Source organism: Sinocyclocheilus anshuiensis, unplaced genomic scaffold, assembly GCF_001515605.1.
Source record: "Sinocyclocheilus anshuiensis isolate Anshui unplaced genomic scaffold, SAMN03320099.WGS_v1.1 scaffold374, whole genome shotgun sequence".
Lineage (NCBI taxonomy): Eukaryota > Metazoa > Chordata > Actinopteri > Cypriniformes > Cyprinidae > Sinocyclocheilus > Sinocyclocheilus anshuiensis.
Window position 1 is genome coordinate 581,449 of NW_015546051.1, and position 20,299 is coordinate 601,747.

Sequence of the window (20,299 nt, forward strand, 5' to 3'; positions counted from 1 at the left end):
TGGCTCAGTGGTAGAGCATTGCGTTAGCAGCGCAAAAGGTTGTGGGTTTGATTCCCAGGGAACACACATACTGATAAAAAATGTATAGCCTTAATGCACTGTAAGTCGCTTTGGATAAAAGTGTCTGCTAAATGCATAAATTGAATTTAATTTATGTATTTTAGGTACTGGATGGTGTGGCTGAAAAACAAGATAAAGACTGGGGCTGAAGATAGGCTGTACACATTACTGATGTTCGGTCTCGTGGACTTAACAGACACGCGCACGCGGCAGCCATTGTAAGTCCGTAAGACCGCAAGTGCACATGAAGTGTTCCATCTGGGACAGGGCCAAAAAGAACCGAATGAGCCGGTTCAACCAACTCTCGAAGTTTGCCGAGAGTTACCGATGACTCAACAAGAACCGAATGAGCCGTGGCGAAGTTTGCAGAGGATTCTGATGAGCAGTGTTGGGGGTAACGCATTACAAGTAATGCGAGTTACGTAATCAGATTACTTTTTTCAAGTAACTATTCGTAACTCTGCAGAACGCAAAGTCTTGCTAAAGCAGACTCTCTCAGAAGAACCAGAGGTTCTTCCGTAACCCGGCAACCAACCAATCCAACGAGGGCTCTCCCAAAAGGACGTCATCCTGACGTCACCGCAACAGCCAATCAGCAAAGGAATTCCCTCAAGCAGCCATCCAGGAAGCCTGTGTCAGCAACGAGAAAATCAACTCTGCTTCTCAGATTTCAGCAAAACGCAAGTACAAACAATGCTCCTATCTGCTGAAATCGGTGCTGAACTGGTGAATTGAGTTAAGCAGTAAAGATAAGAAAATCTCTGCTTTGTGATTGTCCCAGGGTTGAATTTAAAACCACTCGTGGAAACGAGTTAGAACTTTGAAAACTTCATGCAACTCCGTTATCTCATTCTTCCGAACTGTATGTATGTGTGTGTGTGTATGTGTGTTTTAGCTTAGTTTTAATGTAATCTAGAATTGCTAATACATTCTTTTTCATTTATACAGAAGTATTGTCTTTAAACCTTGCCAAGATCACGTTACCTAGCTCGTAGCTTACTTATCAAAGAATGTATTGACCTGTGGCCAAGGAAAATACACACAGTCAGATTAAGATACACGGACATTAACGGCTCGCTGGACGACCGTTGATAAGGTGTAAACTATTGAAATTTGAAATCAGTTCTAATCAGGAACTATTCAAATTTGAAATCAGTTTTAATCAGGTTGACCTCGAATTTTCAGATTCGATTCCTCTCAGAACCTGAGCTAGAAATAAAATTAATGATTAATTCCCTTATAAAATTTAAATGAGTTAAATTCCTTACAGTACAACACTCAGAATATGACGCAAACCTGCAATAATTAAATGTTAAATAGCACAAATGTATCTAATCCCATTTTATTAACCAATGTCTTTGCTGCTGACCTTTGATGATCCAGTTCAACCATACTAATAAGCAAAATTGACTTTAGATAAACTAACAATTGTGATTATATTAGAAACAATCAAGCCCTGCTCATATTTAAAAAGTAACGCGAAAGTAACGCAAAATTAATGTAACGCATTATTTTCCATAAAAAGTAACGAAGTAACGTAATTAGTTACTTTTTTAGGAAGTAACGCAATATTGTAATGCATTACTTTTAAAAGTAACTTTCCCCAACACTGCTGATGAGTGACGTTATTAATTTAAAACCTTTCTGTCGAGTGATGTAAATAACTTTTACTATAGTTTATTGTGCATGCATATTATATTTAAAGTTGCTTAAGCGAAATCAAATAAGACTAGTTTGGGTCAGTCAGTCGTATATGACATATAGGATCCGCGAATGAAACTGTGACCACAAACACCATTAACTTAAAGTTACAATGTGTAATTTTCGCCGCTAGAGGGCGCGTATTCAAAATAAACAAATAGACAAAGGCGTAGTTAGATGACGCCGCATGTGGGGGGAAAAAAGCAGCAGTTTTATCATACTAGATACATTTGAAAGTTCTGTTATAATGCTACTCTGTGCGGTCGACACTGTTCTATTAAAGCACACAACATATTAAAGCGTCTTTGGGGTTTCCATGTTTTCTACAAATATATGGCAATAATCAGTAATGCGTTCACACAAATAACTTTATTTTTGAATGTTTCAATGTGTTGACACAAATTACTTATTTGATTTTTTTCATTGATAAAACATGGCACCGAGTTGTTAGAAAAGAAATGAATAGAGACGTAGGCTACTGCTTGATGACATCAGGAACCGATGAATCGGCTTTTTGAACTGGTTCAATGAGCCGATCTGTCCGAAAAGAACCGGTTCGCGGAAATGAATTGGACTTTGCATCACTACTGTTTACTAACAAGGTGACAGCGCCAACTATTGGCCTGGCATACGTAATACAGCGTTTTTGGCCGTTTTCGCGGGTATGTGTGAACGCGAATCGTTTTGAAAACATTGTCGTGTATACATGAAACTTTTTAAAAATGCAAGGGAAAAACTTTCCGTTTTTGACTACACCGTTGTCATGTAAACGTAGCCTTAAACAGACGATCCATTGACTATTGTTATTTTTAAACTAATGAAAAAGCTTGAAGACCCCTTTCATAGAGACTTAAGGTAGGTTTTTTTGACTCAAGCTGAACTCCCTGGCAACTGCATAGCAACATGCCCTGGAGTTTTACTTGGGCAAGCACTAGATAGAGTTTTGGTAAAGTTTTTCACAGGTTCAAAACGATCTTTATGTAGGGGTAACCAGTGAACTCATGGCAGACATCCTCACTAATGCAAACCAGATGTTGTCCGTGATAGATAGTTCCCTTCCCCCTACTGCTGTAATTGTGGAGAAAATAAGGAAAGTGTGTCCAGCTGAATAAATTTAGTGTTTTGTTAGACGGGTATAATAAAAGCTTAGTTTACCGTGGCAGCAGTCGCGTGAAGGCCTCCTCATGTGAAGACCGAAGAGTGTAAAGACCATCGACTCTACCGTGCGAATCCACCGGGCAGGGACACCGGTAAAGGATAAGTATCGCTTTTTATTTCTCCTCTTTCCTATTACTTGTTTTGCTTCTGTTTCAGTTTTTATAACTATTTCTTACTATGTGTAAGTAAGTTGTTGTTTTTTAGCATGTGTGTTTGGCAGTGTTATTTTTTAGGATTACTGATAAACTACTGTCGTTTGATTTGTATTTACTCTCATAGATTTTGTTACCATTGCCATGCATTATACGACTGATAGACTGCAATGGTTGGAGATAAAAATCATCAAATGTGTTCTACTGAAGAAACAAAGTCACCTACATCTTGGATGCCCTGGGGGTAAGCAGATAAACATCAAATTTTTCATTTTTGGGTGAACTATCCCTTTAAGCTCAGCTTTCCAAACTTATGAAAATCTATCCATCACTCCAGCATGTGACAATTCTAGTTCCTTTAAAAGACAAGCCGCAAAAAGCAATTTAATACATCAAAAAGGGAAACAACCAATTGTTCCAAAGAAACACAACAGACTTCAAATCAGTATATTTATAAAATGACAGATGACAGATCATAGATATTTGTTCAATCATATGGGTGTATTCATACAAAAGAAAAATACATTTTTAAAACTAAAAATACCAAACAACCCTTCTGCTTCTCAAAATTTTAAAGCCAATTCTGCCACCGCCACCCTGCTGTTATGTAGGGCACCATCATCTCGAAATAGTGTCATGGTCAACTTGTAAAGCGAACCGGGTGATTCTGAGAAAATGTTGTTCCCACAACTAACAACTGATGAAATTAGCGTTATGCTGCTAATTTACACTGCACTCACCTAACTGCAATGTGACAAATATGGCCATATACGATAAGGTTCAACAATGTGCAAAAATAAATTGAAAACCCAAGGAACGTTCTAAAGAACATTTTGTGTGTGAGACTACTTCACTCCTACTGCTACACCATGTTTTCAGAATCTGCCACTAGTTAACTATTTAAAAAGATACTAGACCCTATTAATGTTTAGAGAAATGACAACTGAAGGTTTAAAGAAATGACAAATTATTGCAGTCAAGTCACCTTTTTTTTTGTATAGCACTTTATACAATACTGGTTGTGTCAAAGAGGCTTTGCAGTAGTAAACAAAGAGGCAGTGTGATTGTGTGATATTACTTTTATATAAACATTTCAATAAACAAAAAGTTAATATTACGTAACTTACATTTTAGACGCAGTAACTTTAGACACTTTGCTCCGCCAATGAAAATAGTTCCAAACATAGTCAAAGCAGAGCCGTTTCAACACGGAGTAGCATGCAGTTGTGGTGTTTTGTTCATGATGATTTTGAACTGAATTAAATGATTCAATGAATTATAAAGACAATGACTTACCACCACCCACTGGTGTAACAATTTAACCTGCATAAACAGTCTGTAAATCTCAACAATAATGAACAGACTGAGAGTTTATCTAGAATGAGAAAACACAACACGGACAAGCGAAATGCTGTTGTGACCTTTTTCAGCCGTTTATGCAGATTTTTGGAGAAAACACGGAGTTGTGTCTTTGTCCCTGTTCTATTAAACTGTTCTATTAAAAAGGAAGTGGCATATCTTTATCAGTATTTAATTTCAACTGCACTTACACTGACCTTGTGAAATACAATATTTGAACTTCCTACATATTTGCTGACTGTTCATGTGGAAATATGTGGGTGATCAATACAAAAAAAAAAAAAACACCAAAACAGTGAAACTACCAGAATTACCTATTGAACTACAGAAGTTCCCTTTCATGGGAACTTCGAACTGTGTCCTCTAGGGGTCGCTATGGGGAATGCCTCGTCGTGACCCGTGTCTGAAGCATACATTGAAAAAACACCAACTCGTTGGCCGGCGACAGCCATGACGTCAGGGAACCATGGTTACATAAGTAACCTGAAACGTTTTATATGTTTGAATCTCAAATTTGTGGTGGGGTCGAAATAATAATGCTTTGTAAGTCGGGAACCATAATTAAAGGGATAGTTCACCCAAAAATTTAAATTCTGTCATTAATTACTCACTCTTATGTCATTCAAAACCCGTAAGACCTTCATTCATCTTCGTTACACAAATTAATTAAGATATTTTTGATGAAATCCAAGAGCTTTCTGACCCAGCATAAATTAGTTATTTTTGTTTTCTTTGCACACAAAAAGTATTTTTGTGTAATTAAAAAGTAATTACGGTTGAACCACTAATGTCACATGGACTATTTTAACGATGTCCTTACTACCTTTCTGGGCCTTGAACGTGGTAATTGCATTGCTGTCTATGCAGGGTCAAAAAGCTCTTCGATTTCATCAAAAATATCTTAATTTGTGTTCCGAAGATGAACGAAGGTATTACGTGTTTGGAACGACACAAAGGTGAGTAATTAATGACAGAATTTTCATTTTTGGGTAAACTCTTCCTTTAAAATTTAAAGGGGTCATATGATGCGATTTCAAGTTTTCCTTTCTCTTTGGAGTGTTACAAGCTGATTGTGCATAGATAAGATCCCTGAAGTTGCAAAGACTAAAGTCTCAAAACCAAAGAGATATTATTTATCAAAGTTAAGACTCTGCCACGCCCCCCTAAAACGTCTCGTTCTAACACGCCCCCACATATCTACCTCACTATGTGGAAATATTAGCATAATGCGGCCCAAATGTTCACGCAAAGAAAGAAGGCGTGGTTTCAGTAACCACAGTTAGTGCTGAAGCACCATGTCAGGGAGACGCTGTGTGTTTCTAGGTGAAAGCAAAAGCACTTTATTTGGCCTTCCGAAAGTAGATGCATTTAGGAATCTTTAAGATTACTTACCAAATACACAAAATAATGATCTTTAAAAAAGCACCATATGACCCCTATAAGAATGGCCATTGGAAAACTCATACAGTACTTTTTGAACAGTATTCTGAATATGGGACATATCAGTATATGAATTGACTGGATTTTCTGTCTGTAGAGTAACTATCAATGCAATTCTGCCTCATAATGTTGTACTCACTAGAGCCAACATTGTACAGCTATTCTACCTTTAGCAGACCTCTTGGTTACCAGATGTCCATACAGAAGAAGGAGCAAATAAGCCAGAACCACAAGGAAATGATGGACATCTGGGAATTCTTGTTCAAAGTCTTCCTGTAGTAGCATAATACCATCTTTGATGACCTCATAATGTTCTTTTCAACTATATCAAGAGACACATGGCTCTACAGCTACCTTATGTGTGATAATGTTAACACAGCGAAATACCTCCCTTATCTTGGTCTTTAAGCGCTTCAGTCTTATCAGCATGTCACCTATTCTAGAGGCACTGCAGTCTACTAATGGACAATATCAGACTCAATGAATTCACAAGGAGCAGAAGTGTTTGGAATGAGCCGATAACAACAACATAGTTGGGTTATTCTGTTTAACCAATTTAATCTCACCTGAAGTTCAGTTTCGGCTCACCAATACTCAAACAAGGCAGACTATACCAGCAGTATTACTACAGACTATTAGAAACCTTTTATCATGTGTTATAAGAGAGCATTGTGGGTATATTGTAAACAACAGACATTGTCTGTCAGATCAGCTTGAATCCTCTTCTCCCAATGGCAAGCAGTTCCTCAGAGGCATGAGAAGAAACCATTCACACTTGTGTTTCAATATCCATCAGCCCAGCCAAGTGAATTTTATTGATGGTGCTGATTATAAGTATAGTTATTGGTAGGGATAGAGTTAGGATTATGTTTGTTTGACAGGAATTTGGATAAAAGTTCTTGGATAAATCACTGGTGCCTTATTGACCTAAAATAATTTCTGTGTGGAAAGAAAATCAATAAGCAGTCTATGTGTGACTGAATGGGCACTTGCTAATTGCCTCTATACAAGTAAGTGTGGATCTGTACATGTATTGGACATTCTCTCATGTTTTCTAATATTCAGACATGTTTTAAATTGAGGGAAACATTTTGAAAGTATTGATGTTGTCATTATTTATATGTCAAAAACTGTAAACAGCTAGTGTTCACATTAGCAGTATATTTACAGTTTCTGAGGACATTTGTTTTATTCAGTAGTTAGGTCCTCATTTAGTTAATTAATATGTGTTTGCAATCACCCCCTATACGCTCATTCACTATTCCCTACATCAGTACACTAATATAGTCCAGCTGAGAGTGAATGAAAAAAAAAAAGTGAGCGAATTCAAACACAGAGTGCGCCGGAAGGGCAACCGCTTTTGCAAAGTTTAAAAACTAGCATGCATAGACCTTAATTCAACTATTTAATAATCAATTAACAAGAAATGTATACCTGTATGACATTATGCTGTACCCACATTGGACAATCATTTTAGAAAATAGATGGATGGACGATTCGTCTTCTGACCAAACATGGGAATTCATTTGACACAACCCTCACAGTGCATTATGGGTATTATCTAGCCGCTGAGTGTACATCAGTTGTACACTCGTTATTGTGATGCATTATGGGATTGAATGAGTGCACTCAACATCCTCTATGGTTTCGGACACCATTACAAATTCATGTGTCGTCAAATAGTGCCCTATATTTAAGGGTATACAGGGCAATTTTTGGATACAGCCCTAGTGATGGGAGAAACAAGCTTTAAATCAAAATGATTCACTTTTTCGAAGTGCTCGAAACATTACATACTGGTGACACCTCCTGGTCATAAATGCCAAGTTCTGTCATGAAACTCTAGATGGCGCAGGCTGATGGGTTCTTAATGCAAATTGATGATATTCACAGCATTAAACGACTTGGCACAAGCTGATTGGCTCATGTACACCACCATTGAACTTGCTGTTTTAAATATGAATGGCTGGTTAATATTCACTAGAGCATTTCACAGCATGCTTTCAGAGTTCCTCTGAAACCTTCCACCTTCCCCAGCTCCACCTGTATAGATCTGCTACGGGTTATTTTATATGCTATCTGTGCAGCAGCAGTATGTCTTAAATACTCACAGCACTGTGTCGGTGTATGTATTGGCAGTAGCAAGTGTACTTGCTTAGCAGCATCAGCAGGAGCAATAATCTACAACAACTGCAATAGCCAACAGCAGCAGCAGGGTTGGCAGAGAGAGCATCCCAATGGTGAAGCACTGAATTTTCAAGACATTTTGAAACAGCTATGACATAACGAAGCCTTGTTTACTGAAATCACATACCTTTGGCAGTTTGAAATGCACTCCGAACCACTGGTTCAAAAATGTTTTGCAAAGGATTCAAAGCTTTTGAAGCAGTGTTTTGAAAGCGCTCATCACTATCATTCATCACATGAATGCACCTTCAATGTCGGTCAACAGTGTACTGTCTCATTGTATATGTCATATTTATGCGATATATTTCCCATCCTCTTGGGGATGCATACTATTCTTTTAGGAACCCTTGCTCTGTACCTTTCAGTCAGCAGAAGCCAGTTAATTCACGGACGCCAGGAGACGAGACTCGTCTGGCTTTAATTATCAAACACAGCCTCTGACCTCAGCAGACATATCGACAGAGTGCTATAGTTAGATGCACCAATACATTTTTTTCTTCTGAGTAAAAGCCTTCCCAGGTGGTCGCTGACCATGAAATTCACCCTAAAAGTCAATTGAGACTATGTTTTCGGCCACAGATATTTCCTGTGTTCCCTGAAGACAAAAGGAAGACTGTCGCTATATCTGGATGACTTGCAAACAAGATCACTCCCAATGACCATCATATGAATTATGGATTTCTATACTGATGAGTAGCAAATACAAACAAACAACTGCCTGCACAAAGGGATTGGTAGAGTCGTCCTAGATAATGTAATTTTTATTATTATTTTTTTTTTATTTACTTAGGTGTTTGCATCACACTGTTTTTGAGTGTCCCGCAAAATGCATCACATTTTGAACAGAAGAGTATCTTATGTAAGACGTCAACCAGTCACAAACAAAGTGCATATGTTGTGCTATTTTTGCTGGACTGATTTCATCATCAAATACTGCTTGATCTTGTAATCAATTACTTAACCATATGTCAGAAGCTGAGAGAATCTGACTTCATTGATATGACTCGCGCTATGGATGAGAGGGAATAATTTCATCAACAGAGCTTGGCGCCGACTGAGAGCTCTCATGACTAGGTGTAAGAGTGCAAGTGTTTACACGCATTTATTGTGCCAGAACTGGAGCAGTTTCTCTCCCCATCTAATTAGCTCTTTTTTATGCCCTTTAGGCCCACTAAAAACACCAGCTAGGAGAGAAAATTCTCACGCCAGTTGCCTATTTTAGGCAGAATGTATTGGGAAATATATGCAGCTGAGATCAATATTTTGTTTGACTTTTACACAAAGTGATAATGTGATATTTTTGTTGAAGGAAAAAGTATGTGACCCCTTGGATATATCTGGATTTCTGCATAAATTGGTCATTAAAATTAATCTTAACTTCAACTAACAACTAAAAATGCTACAGTAACACAAAGTGGTGCAAATGGGTACAGTAGATGACTACATGAAAGAGAGTCCACACTACACAATCACATACGCTAAAATAACACAATGTAAAAAAAGATAAATGTTTCACTTATTTTTTTTTTTATGGTTCTTCTGTAATTCAGTAGTGCTAATTATTATTGTACTATTTATTTTCACGTAGCATCATTTTTTGGGGTAAATATTTAGGTCAGGTAAATTTTAGAATTCTGTCATTAATTTTGAAACATTGGTTTAGTACAGATAAGTTTTTGTACTAATTTTGCATATTTAAAATAATTTAAAAATTAATTCTAAAAGTTTCTGTAACATACTGTAATATTCTGTAATATTCTAGTGCTTTCTGGAACATTCCAGAACATTGTTGGACTAGTCATGAAAGACAAAAATCATCCTTCTGAAATTTTGGACGACTCACTTTTGGTAAATGTTGATCTTAAACTGTTGTTAGCTCAGAATTAAGCATGTACCATGTAATGTTTATCTGTAATAACAGATTTGCTTGTATAAGTAATCAACATTGTTATTTATTTATTTAATTAATTATTTATTACAAAGTAATATGATTTTCATATTCAGCATGTCAAACTTCATAAAGAAACATTAAAAATAAAAGTGAAACAAAACTTTCATAAATATTATTTCACAGTGTAATACAATAAACATGAACTAAAAAAGTAACATGAAAGCACCATCATGCACATAACTGAAAAAGAATAAGAAACTGATTTTTATTAAATAAAATATAATCAAATGTGATGCATTACACAGTGACTTGTAGGAACATCTTTTTAATGTTTTTTTTTTATGCATTATCAAGTGACATAACTTTTTACTAATACAAAACATAATTGCAACAATATAAAAAAAAAAAATCTAATTTCTTGTGATTTAATTCTTGTAATTTTCACTGTAAGGAAATGTATTGCTTAGCTGTTAATATGCTTTTATTTATATCCAGTTTTTCACGGCAGCAGTTTTCCCATTAAAATTATTTGCCAGCAGTTTAAAATGGTTTCCCTTCCCTCCTTCTGTTTCATGTGCAAAATGATATCTGAGCCCATTGCAATTAAATAAATTGCATCTCTTTCATTTAGAAACAATGTGATACTGTGTAAGTAAACTGCTGAAATGCCTGCAGGGGTGTTGATGACAGAAAATGCTAGTATACAATAGACGGCAAAACGATATTGATGCACTGTATACTCTTTTCTTTTTGGTAAGCTCATATGATTTCTGATTAATACACCATCTGTCATATGTGGTGTCAGTGTCCCATAATTACTCCTTACCATTTTTCAGATGAGCAAGATATTTATATTTAGAATATTTATTGTGACAGATCTAGGATTTCAGTTTATTGAATAATATTTTGCTGTGAGCAATAGGTCATCGTTGACTATTTAAGGTGAGACCCTCAAGCCCTTCATCACAACCCAAACGAGGGTAAACTGTATCCACGACAACAAAGCTTTCATTGGCGCGCTGCCAGACGTGCCTCTACCACGGTGCAGAAATATTGCTATGGCAACCGTATTCGTCAGGTGATTACGGTTATTAGTGCAGAAAGCTGGCTGTAGTTTTGAAAGAGATAGTGATGGTAACCTAGAAACTGAAAATTATGGCTATCATTTTTTGATAAAGGGCAGGACAATTCCTTGCCCAAACATCCTGGAAAATCAAACATTTGGAAATTGAAACGCGATGGCATTCAGTACATAACAGCACGTCGTCGAAACGCGGGACATAAGATAATTGTTAAATGTATTAAATTGTAAGGGATAAGTCCCGTTAGATAATAATTTCCCAAAATAATAATGATCACCTTGTCTTAATCACCCTGAAGGGGTTTGTTTGAGTACATCACCCCACTTAATACACGACTACGAAAAATGGACATGATATTTTGGCTTGAATTGGAACATCTTACTTAAGAATAGATATGTAATAACAATCAATATTATGAAATATGTAAGCACTGACCAATCAGAATCAGGTATTCCAGAGAGCGCCGCGTAATGAGCACTTTAACTCTACTCCCTCCTTTTATAACGTGTCAATTAGTACCGAATATAACCCGCTACCTGTTGTGGGCGCGGAGCTCAGTCGTAGTCATCATTGAACCCCTCCCCACCTGTGGATTTCCTTCTGCACGCATACTAAAAGCTCATTTTTTCACGCGCTGATACATTTTCCTTAGTAATTAAACTGTAATCCGCTCGCGCGCAATCACCATTTCCCCTCTCATTTCAGATTTTCACATCTGTCTTATTATAACACAAATACATCACTCATAATAATATGCCAAACTATAACATAAATGAACATAAATGATGTATTGAGGTTCTGCAAATAGTCATTTAACGCTTTAATGAGGCAAAAAGGCACAAAGCAATTCGGACACACCCTCGCGCAACAATAACAGCGCGCTGTCATTCTACAGCATTTTATATTCATACATGTGTTTAATAAAATCAGAATTCACTTCTGATGTGTAAACTGTATAATGCATCTGACAATAATATTGCGGTTGAAATGCACACTGCCCATTTATGAAATGTTTACGATACTTAGACTGATGATGTCATTGGAATAAAAGCGGGGCTTGACGCACGTCTTTCCAAAATACCTTCTTTATAACGAGTAAACACCATGCAACATCACTAAGACTATAAAGCAACAGCATACGCCCTAGTTGGATAAGTGACTTCATACCCTACCTCGTCTCGGGTACTTGTAAGTGGATGGGCAATAGTGGGTCAAACGCTGACACGATCCGCACGACTGTATGGTCCTCAAGTCGTTGTCTGATAAGTGGATTTTTTGGCTTTTTGAAATGGAGAGAAAATATATTAATGGATACAAGTCCACGTAAACGAGCGACTGATGTTGTATAGCAGTAAACAAGATTCACCTACTCTTTTCTAATATAAATATATTGACGGTTGGCTTGTCCCTGTCTCTTCTCTCGCGCTCTCTCGGTTCCCGCCCCGCCACGCGCGCAATGAGAGACACCGCACGCGTTGGTCGCGAGTGTTGGTTGGTCTTTAAAAGCGTGCACGGTCACATAATGATGTTTCATTAACAAGGTTCGGGAGGAGCACGATCAGATAACCAATCAATTCGGCACAGTTGGAGCTCCTTAGCTCACCTTAACTAGCACAACAGGTGTATAGGCTATATATACAGCCAACTTACCTCTGACCGACGACAGTTTTCCAGAATCCCTCCTCCACCCCAGCTCCTCACTCTTATTCTATTTCTCATCCCATTTTTAGGGATAAGGGGAGTTCTCGGCTCGGGGGTCGGGCTCTCTCCCGAGCTCGGAGCCCTCCCTCTGGACAGCACGCCAAATATGCTTACCAACTTGATCAATCCTATTATATGTTAGTGCAAACTCGTGAAACATGAGTCTTCAAAGTCCATCCAAAAGTCCACACAGAGCTTTTCGTAATGACTCCACAAGAAAATATATACTGTTTGTATTTGTTCGGTGTTCTCACAAATTCAGTGTGTTTACTTATGCAATGATGCAAAGCAAATCCGAACTTTTACTGAACTCTTCAGCTTCACAGATGTTTCTCCCGAGAAAATGACATGCCGCAATGTCACTTTCAGAGGAGATCTCTATAATGTCTCAGACTGCTCAAGTTTGGATAGATACCAAAGACAATCAAAAGTCTGACATTTCTCATGAAATGCTCCTAGCTCTCAGCAGTGTTCTCTCTTTTTATCCAATGTTATTTTAGGAGAAACGTCTGGGACAAAGTTGATTCCAAAACAATATTTTCCTCTGGACTGGGGGTGGCCCGCAAAAGGATTCACAGAACAAACTGGAACTAGGTTTAACACTTTTTACTCCAGTGAATATTTATCAATGTGGATGTACTTTTGAAAGTCAGTTGTATAGACACATGACTTAAAGCCTTGGCTACAAAAGAAGAAGAAAAAAGTATTGCATGTTTCAAGAGTTCATTAAATCCATTCACAATGTGCACATATTCACTCTTATTCGTGTGCTTAATATGCTAAAAATGGCTCTGTTATTTTTTTCCCTCACCACATTCAATTGCGTTACATTAATCACTTAAAGTTGCAGTGTAACTTTTGGCGCTCTAGTGGTTAATAAACAGAACTGCGTGCGTCTTGCGGAAGAACATTGTAGCCGGAGCTACTTCTCTGTTTATATCTATGGCGAATCACGCAGGTACCGGGCTACTCCGCAGCGGTACCTACCCGAACCAATCTAAATAGTCCGAATATAAACACTTATTATAGGTGTACCGTAGTGATTCAGGACAAGCCAAAAACACGGTTTGGAAAATGGATTCATGGTGTAGTCGCTTATTATATAAATGTTGAACACAAAAAAGTTACGGACTGCAGCTTTAAATAATATATTTTAATTCAAAACGCAAAATTTGACGAAATATTACTCTTGCTTGTGTACAATTTTTATTGTAAAATAGTTGCCAAATATTAAGTGTTTATCTATATAGCTTACCTTGCACTCTTTCAACTGAAGTGTTACACAGAATGTGTCATTGTCCAGTAGTTACAGCCCAATGAGACATAGCATTTTTCATAGCTAGCCCCATTCTCCACTATATTAATTTGTTGCATTTGGAGAATAAAGCTCAAACTGTATCCATTTTCGGCATGATTTATAAAGAAACAGTATGAATCAGAGATAGAAAAGGATGGACCCTTCACATGGGTTAAAACAATACCACATTTTATTATAGCTCATAGACACTGATTTTCAAACAAAATGAACACCCCTTTGGTTATTAGATACATATTTGCAGAATACTCCCAATATGTTTTATTTTTATTTTTTTGTAGAATCAGTGCAAGGATACCAAGTTAAAGAGGTAACAGAGGCTCAGATTCAGCAGCGTGTAATGAACATACAGTATAAATGCAAAGGAAAGAATGAGGAAAGCACAGCGACAGAAGGGGACCACAGGGTCCTCAATGCCTGCAGCTCTGCTTTCCCAGGTTGAGTTGTTTTATTATTTTCTGACTGGAGAATGTGAGATTAATAAAGTCTGTTTTTCTTTGTCCAGTTGTGGCTACAATATTGCAACATTGTCCCATCTCAAAGTGCATTGCTTTGTCCTTCATCTTTTGTCCTGTGTCCACTTTCGTCATTTAGTCTTCAGCAATGGACACATCATACAGAAGAGAGGCATCAGGGCTTCTCTTGCTAAGATGACAAGATATAAACATGTTAAGAGAAAGCAATAAGTATATAGTACCTAGATGGTAAAAGAACAACATTATGAATCAGTGAACTATGTGGACTCACATTGGACCATGTTGTCCAGCTTACCTGCATCTTGCTGTAGATCCAGGGCAGAAGGCTGGTCACTCTGCTATATACCCCTGGTCTTTGTCTTTGTCCACATCCTGCTCCCCAACTCGTAATTCCAGCCAGATACCAGCGGTTATTACCTCCCTTGCACACCAGCGGACCTCCACTGTCCCCCTGAGACCAACGACAAGGACAGAGAGAAAGCAAATGGAACATGGACTTCAGATCATTGTGGACAAACATGTATAACATTATTTAAATGAGTGAATAGTAAAATATAAAATGAATAAATAGTTCTTATAAAAGTACTCGTTTTCAATACTCGTTAGTTGCACCCCATGATTTGGTTGGTAGCACCACATGACTAGACCCATTATAATATGTATATAAAGTACTTCTTAAATCAGTTTGTTTCATGTTTGCATATCGTACAAACTTGGTTGAATAAAACACAATTGCAACAATGTGAATAATACAGCATACAGCATTTGCCCAAACCTGAATAAATCAATGTCATGAGACAAAGAAACACTGGGCGAGACTTTGACAGTGAATAATGTAGTTGCCTGAGGTCACTTGTGCTCTAGTAGCTGAGGTAAACCCACCTGACAGGAATCCCGTCCCCCATTCATATCACCGGCACATATCATATTCTTGGTGATGGCCCCACGGTACACCTGACTGCTGTTACACAGAAGCGTGTTGATGATATTCACTTTCACTTCCATGAGGCTTGTAGAGGCAAGGTCTGTGAGAGCAAAGGAAACGCTCACAGTCAAAGGTCAGCTAAAAGCTTCAAAGAAGACAATATACATTGAAGGCTGTGGCGTGGGCAAACTTCTAAGATCAAATCAGCATTTTCAAAGCGTACTAGGGTGAGTACAGTATGAATACAAAAAATAATTAAATACAATTAAAATAAAAAATAAAGGGTATTAATTGTTGAATATATTATTATTTTGTAAGAATATTTTAAGAATATTTTCATATATTTATATTAATAGACTTTAATTGTATAAATAAAGTCTATTTTTAGGAAAATTAAGATTTTTTTTAAAATTGTGACTATTTTTATGTCTGTTAAGATTTACCACCCCAATTTTTAATGTCCTGAATGTGATCAGATGCTTTACTTTTTAATGTATTAGTAATTCTCATTATTCTTAATAATGATTGTTATTATTATTGTTAAAATTGTTCTATCTGTATTTTTTTCAGAACAAAATCAGCATTAATTAAAGCCAACACAACACTATTATGATGTATGCATACATAATTTACAATTTAAATAATTATTGTATTATTATTATGCTATTAGGTATATTAAAACATTATATTGTTTGTGTTGAGACTAATTGTCAGAATATAAAAATCTCATGCAAGAGATACCTTAATGTTGTTAATGTTATTTAATTAATTAATTCATTCATTCATATTTATTTATTTAATTCTATTTCATTTTAATTTTGGTCGGCTTTTTGTGAATCACTAAATGTTGTATGCTTACTTTCTCTATAACATTGTCCTGTTTTGGTAAATTATGATCATACATGGTGTTACTCGTTGTCCTATTTCTTTTCCTCTTCCATATTTATGCATTTTAATTTTAATCTGTCTGTACCTGCTCCCTCTTGTGTTGTCCCAAAGCCAGATGTCCAGCAATCTGATCCATCTGAAAAGGTTTGGTCAAATGTAGGAAAGCAAACTGGCTGCACACTGCCTGGATTGAGAAGATAAATGTTACTGTAGATTATTTGGAATATAGAAAATGAGTCATATACCATAAATACTATATTTGGGGTACTTTTATGGTTTCTAAATGGTTTCACTGTAGAAAAAAAAGCAGTGTGAACATTTTAGGGTGATCTATTTCATCAAGTAAACCCAACTCACTGGAGAAGGTAACAGGACTGCTGAGTTTCAGCAAGGCAACATCATAATCATTGTTGTTAGTGTTGTAGTTCTCATTCACTATAATCTTCTTCAGAAAGTAGGGGATCTGAAGGGCATTCTGGGAAATAGTCCCAGCATAGACACGCCAATTAAGAGAATTCTTCACTGAGCTGTGATCAAGAAAAAATGAATAGTTATTTCAATGTTACAATGAAAAGAAAAAAAAAAAGTTCTGAATACTTGCTGAAAATCAAAGCAGCTATACATAATAAGCATTTGCTAATGAACATGCTAGTTCCTGTTGCTAAACTTCTAGAACATTAGATTAGCAACAACAGTGTGCTCAGTTCCAAGGGATGCTGGGTAAATTCATTGCTTTAAGTGTCTTCCAAATGAATAAACTTGAAATAAATTTGTGCTGAATGTAGTGAAGGGCGCTTTTGAAACACTGCTTCATGAAGCTTTGAAACATTTGCAAATATTTTGTTTTGAATCAGAGATTAGGAGCTTGTAATGAACTTGTAACGAACTCGTCACGTGAATTCAGCAAACGAGGCTTCGCTTTGTCATGCTGTTTCGCACCTTGGTTTCAAAAATGTTCAAAATGATGATCCTGTGCTAGATCCCATTGATCTGAACCCATTAATAAGTGTCTGATGGTTTTAACTTTAAGTTTTATAATGTAGGTTCATTTTTAATGAGTTTAATTAATTTGAATATATTTTCATATATATTACAGAAAATGAGAATTATATTTAATTGCTTCTAACAGACAGTTTGCCAAGCCCTGCTTAATAAAACACACACACACACACACACACACACACACACACAAACAAGCACTATCAGGCTTACACACCGACTCTTATAATAATCCTTTCATATCCTGTCGGAACAAACACACACATCATCCTGTTCCTTTCCATTTCTCACATGACAGTAATGGTACTTAATTATTTAGAGTACCGTAGATTTCATTTTCATGAAAATAATTGCAACTTTGTTCCTTCCATCACTAGCTGAATGAGTGAATACCAACCCTTTGAAGCAATGGGCGGCTGACACAACAAAGTCTGGAGAGACGAGTGATCCACCACAAACATGACTTCCGCTGTAATGCAGGCTAACCTGCCAAGGCCACTGGCCAAGCTGAGAGGTGCTGCCCCCTATGATCCTGGAGGCACTTTGCTGCTTGCCACAGTCTGAAAGAAAAGAAAAACCTCTTAATTCCATAATTGAACGTGAGATGAATCATCCATTACTCACCCACGCAATGTCTCACAATGTCTCATTAACAAATGGAATTAACAAAGGTTTACGCTGATGTATCACGTGTATCATTTAGTTATGCATCACAGTTATTAGACATAAACTGAGATTAAATATGACTGGTGGTTTAATAAAAATAGATTTATTTCTACCTGTGCATTCAAGTGAGACTGCTTTCTCATCCTGACAGCCCAAACTGAACAAACAAAAATCACAAAAGACATTATGTACTATTGAGGGGACTGTTGTCTTGACATAACAAAACATCTGCTCTGATATACTGTAATCTAGTCTTACCTGACATTGACCAGACCCTGTATTAGTTTGGCTGATCTAGGTCCTACAGTAAGGGCTACTGATGTCTTGCTATCAACTGGATTTGATGCATAAGACCTAAGGGACAGAAACGCGAGGCATCAGTTAAAATAGTTGTTGTTGGGACAAGATTCATATTTGAGTTCAGATGCATTAATGCATTAAAGTGATAGTTCACCCAGAATTGAAAAATCTCTTATCATTTATGCTCATGTTGTTCCAAACCTGTATGACCTTTATTTTCTACCATGGAACACAAAAAAACAAAACAAACAACAACAACAAAAAAACAGAATGTACAAGTCATGCAGACTATTCTTCAAAATGCTTTATTTTCCACTAAATAAGGACAGTTGTATGGGTTTGGCCAGACATGAGGCTGAATTTTCATTTTTATTAAGTATTCTTGTTAGTGGTAGATAAATATGTGTACCTTCTAAAGCCCAGTTGTTCACAGATCTGGTCAGCATAACTCTGATCCAATCCCTGATTACACACTGGAAGGAATCGACCATCCTGAGAAGTTCTGACCTGCAACACTCCACCTTCACTGAATCTCACTGAGGATATTGGAGAGGAATGTTAAAACAATGGAATTAGATTTCCTTAATTAGTATTTTTGTCTTGTTTTACAGTAAAAAAAAAAAAAATAATCTGAATTTCTGAACATCATTAAAACAAAATAAAAAAATATCGCAAGACTTTCAGACTTGTTTTCTGAGATTTCTTAAATCTGTTATTTTAGTGTTGTTAATATATTATTATTGTATTCATTAATATTTTGAATTTGCTTTTATTTTTATATTTTCAGTTTTCATTTAATGTTTTTAGAACTTTTGTGCTTTTACTATTTGTATTAGTTATATTGTTTTTAAATAGTTCTACATATATTTATGTTATTTTTATTTTGTTTTAGTAATTGTAGTACTTCATCTCAACATTTCAGTAAGTTGCCAAGGTATTTATTTATTTTTTTTTACATTTTTCATCTAATATATATGTATATTTCATAAATTATTTTAATTATAAAAAAATGTTTGTAATTGTTTTAGTTTAAGCTTTTGTTAACAATAATAACACTGTCTTGAATTAACTTATCTTACTTTCCTCATTGGCATAAATCACACACACACACACACACACACACACAATGGCACAACAATTAACAATTAATTCAAGATACATTTCCTAAATCTTATTATCTTGCACAATTTTGATTCTTTTTTATTTTTATTCATTTTTTTGCAGTGGAACTTTCAACAACATTTGTCATAACACAGTAAATAGAGGCCTTACTGTGTACTGTAAATGCTTATTGCAGAGCAGTACATGTCATCCTTGTGGTTTCACTTTAAATCCAAAGCACTATCTGATACACTCAACCACTAATCTCTCTGTGTTGTGTCCTGAAAGATTCAGTTACATCTGATTGTCAGCCTCTTTGCTGTAGAAAGTGTTCTCACCACAGTTTGTCTCATCAACGGCCTGTTGACAGTTTTGGATGCCATCACACTGTATGGAGGAGTTGGAGCAGGTGTCAGTCTCCTTCATGCCATCATGCATCTCATTGTGTTCTTGTTCCTTGCAATCGTTTCCCTTGCAATCACTCTCATGATGGACAGAATACGACTTGGATCCATAACGCACTATCCACATACATGAGAGTGGTAAAGAGAAAAAAGAAGAGAGGGATTTAGATACAAGATAAGCATTAATGGTGTGTCCTGTCATTACAGATACATCTCCTCCCTTACCTCCAAGCCAGATGGCCAGTCCAATTAAAGCCAGCACCAGCAGTGCACCTACCCATCCACCCAAACCCTTGCCACTCCGTCCACAAGACTCCTGCCTTTTTGGAGGAGCTAAAGGAACAAGAACAAATCAGCCATCAAACTCAACTAATCTCCCACATTTACAATTGAAAGTATCCAGCACTGTAATTTTAGGCAAGGACTGGCATTTCAGTGCAGTTTACAAAGACAAATATGCACTGTCTATCATGACCATGTTTTCAGTTTCTGAA

At 36.6% G+C, this 20,299-nt stretch overlaps 2 protein-coding genes across 3 annotated transcripts in view; both read right to left on the bottom strand.

The window, feature by feature from the left end:
• Positions 1-12,489, bottom strand: part of LOC107699187 (FXYD domain-containing ion transport regulator 6-like) — a 29,618-nt gene extending 17,129 nt beyond the window's left edge. Inside the window, exon 1 of one of the 2 annotated variants that reach the window (XM_016500384.1) lies at positions 12,203-12,489. The gene's annotated coding sequence lies outside the window, so the exon portion shown is untranslated. Of the gene's footprint in view, positions 1-11,566; positions 11,601-12,202 lie in introns of those variants that run through there. The other variant, XM_016500385.1, reaches the window with a different exon arrangement.
• Positions 12,490-14,200: 1,711 nt separating this feature from the next.
• Positions 14,201-20,299, bottom strand: part of tmprss13a (transmembrane serine protease 13a) — a 17,890-nt gene continuing 11,791 nt past the window's right edge. Inside the window, exons 3-13 of the mRNA XM_016500371.1 lie at positions 20,031-20,138; positions 19,740-19,922; positions 18,710-18,836; positions 18,259-18,354; positions 18,114-18,157; positions 17,732-17,894; positions 16,693-16,862; positions 16,421-16,519; positions 15,405-15,547; positions 14,818-14,973; positions 14,201-14,691 (exon numbers count right to left, since the gene is read on the bottom strand). Coding sequence (XP_016355857.1) covers positions 14,677-14,691; positions 14,818-14,973; positions 15,405-15,547; positions 16,421-16,519; positions 16,693-16,862; positions 17,732-17,894; positions 18,114-18,157; positions 18,259-18,354; positions 18,710-18,836; positions 19,740-19,922; positions 20,031-20,138 — 1,304 coding nt within the window. The 3' untranslated portion in view covers positions 14,201-14,676. The remainder of the gene's footprint in view (positions 14,692-14,817; positions 14,974-15,404; positions 15,548-16,420; positions 16,520-16,692; positions 16,863-17,731; positions 17,895-18,113; positions 18,158-18,258; positions 18,355-18,709; positions 18,837-19,739; positions 19,923-20,030; positions 20,139-20,299) is intronic.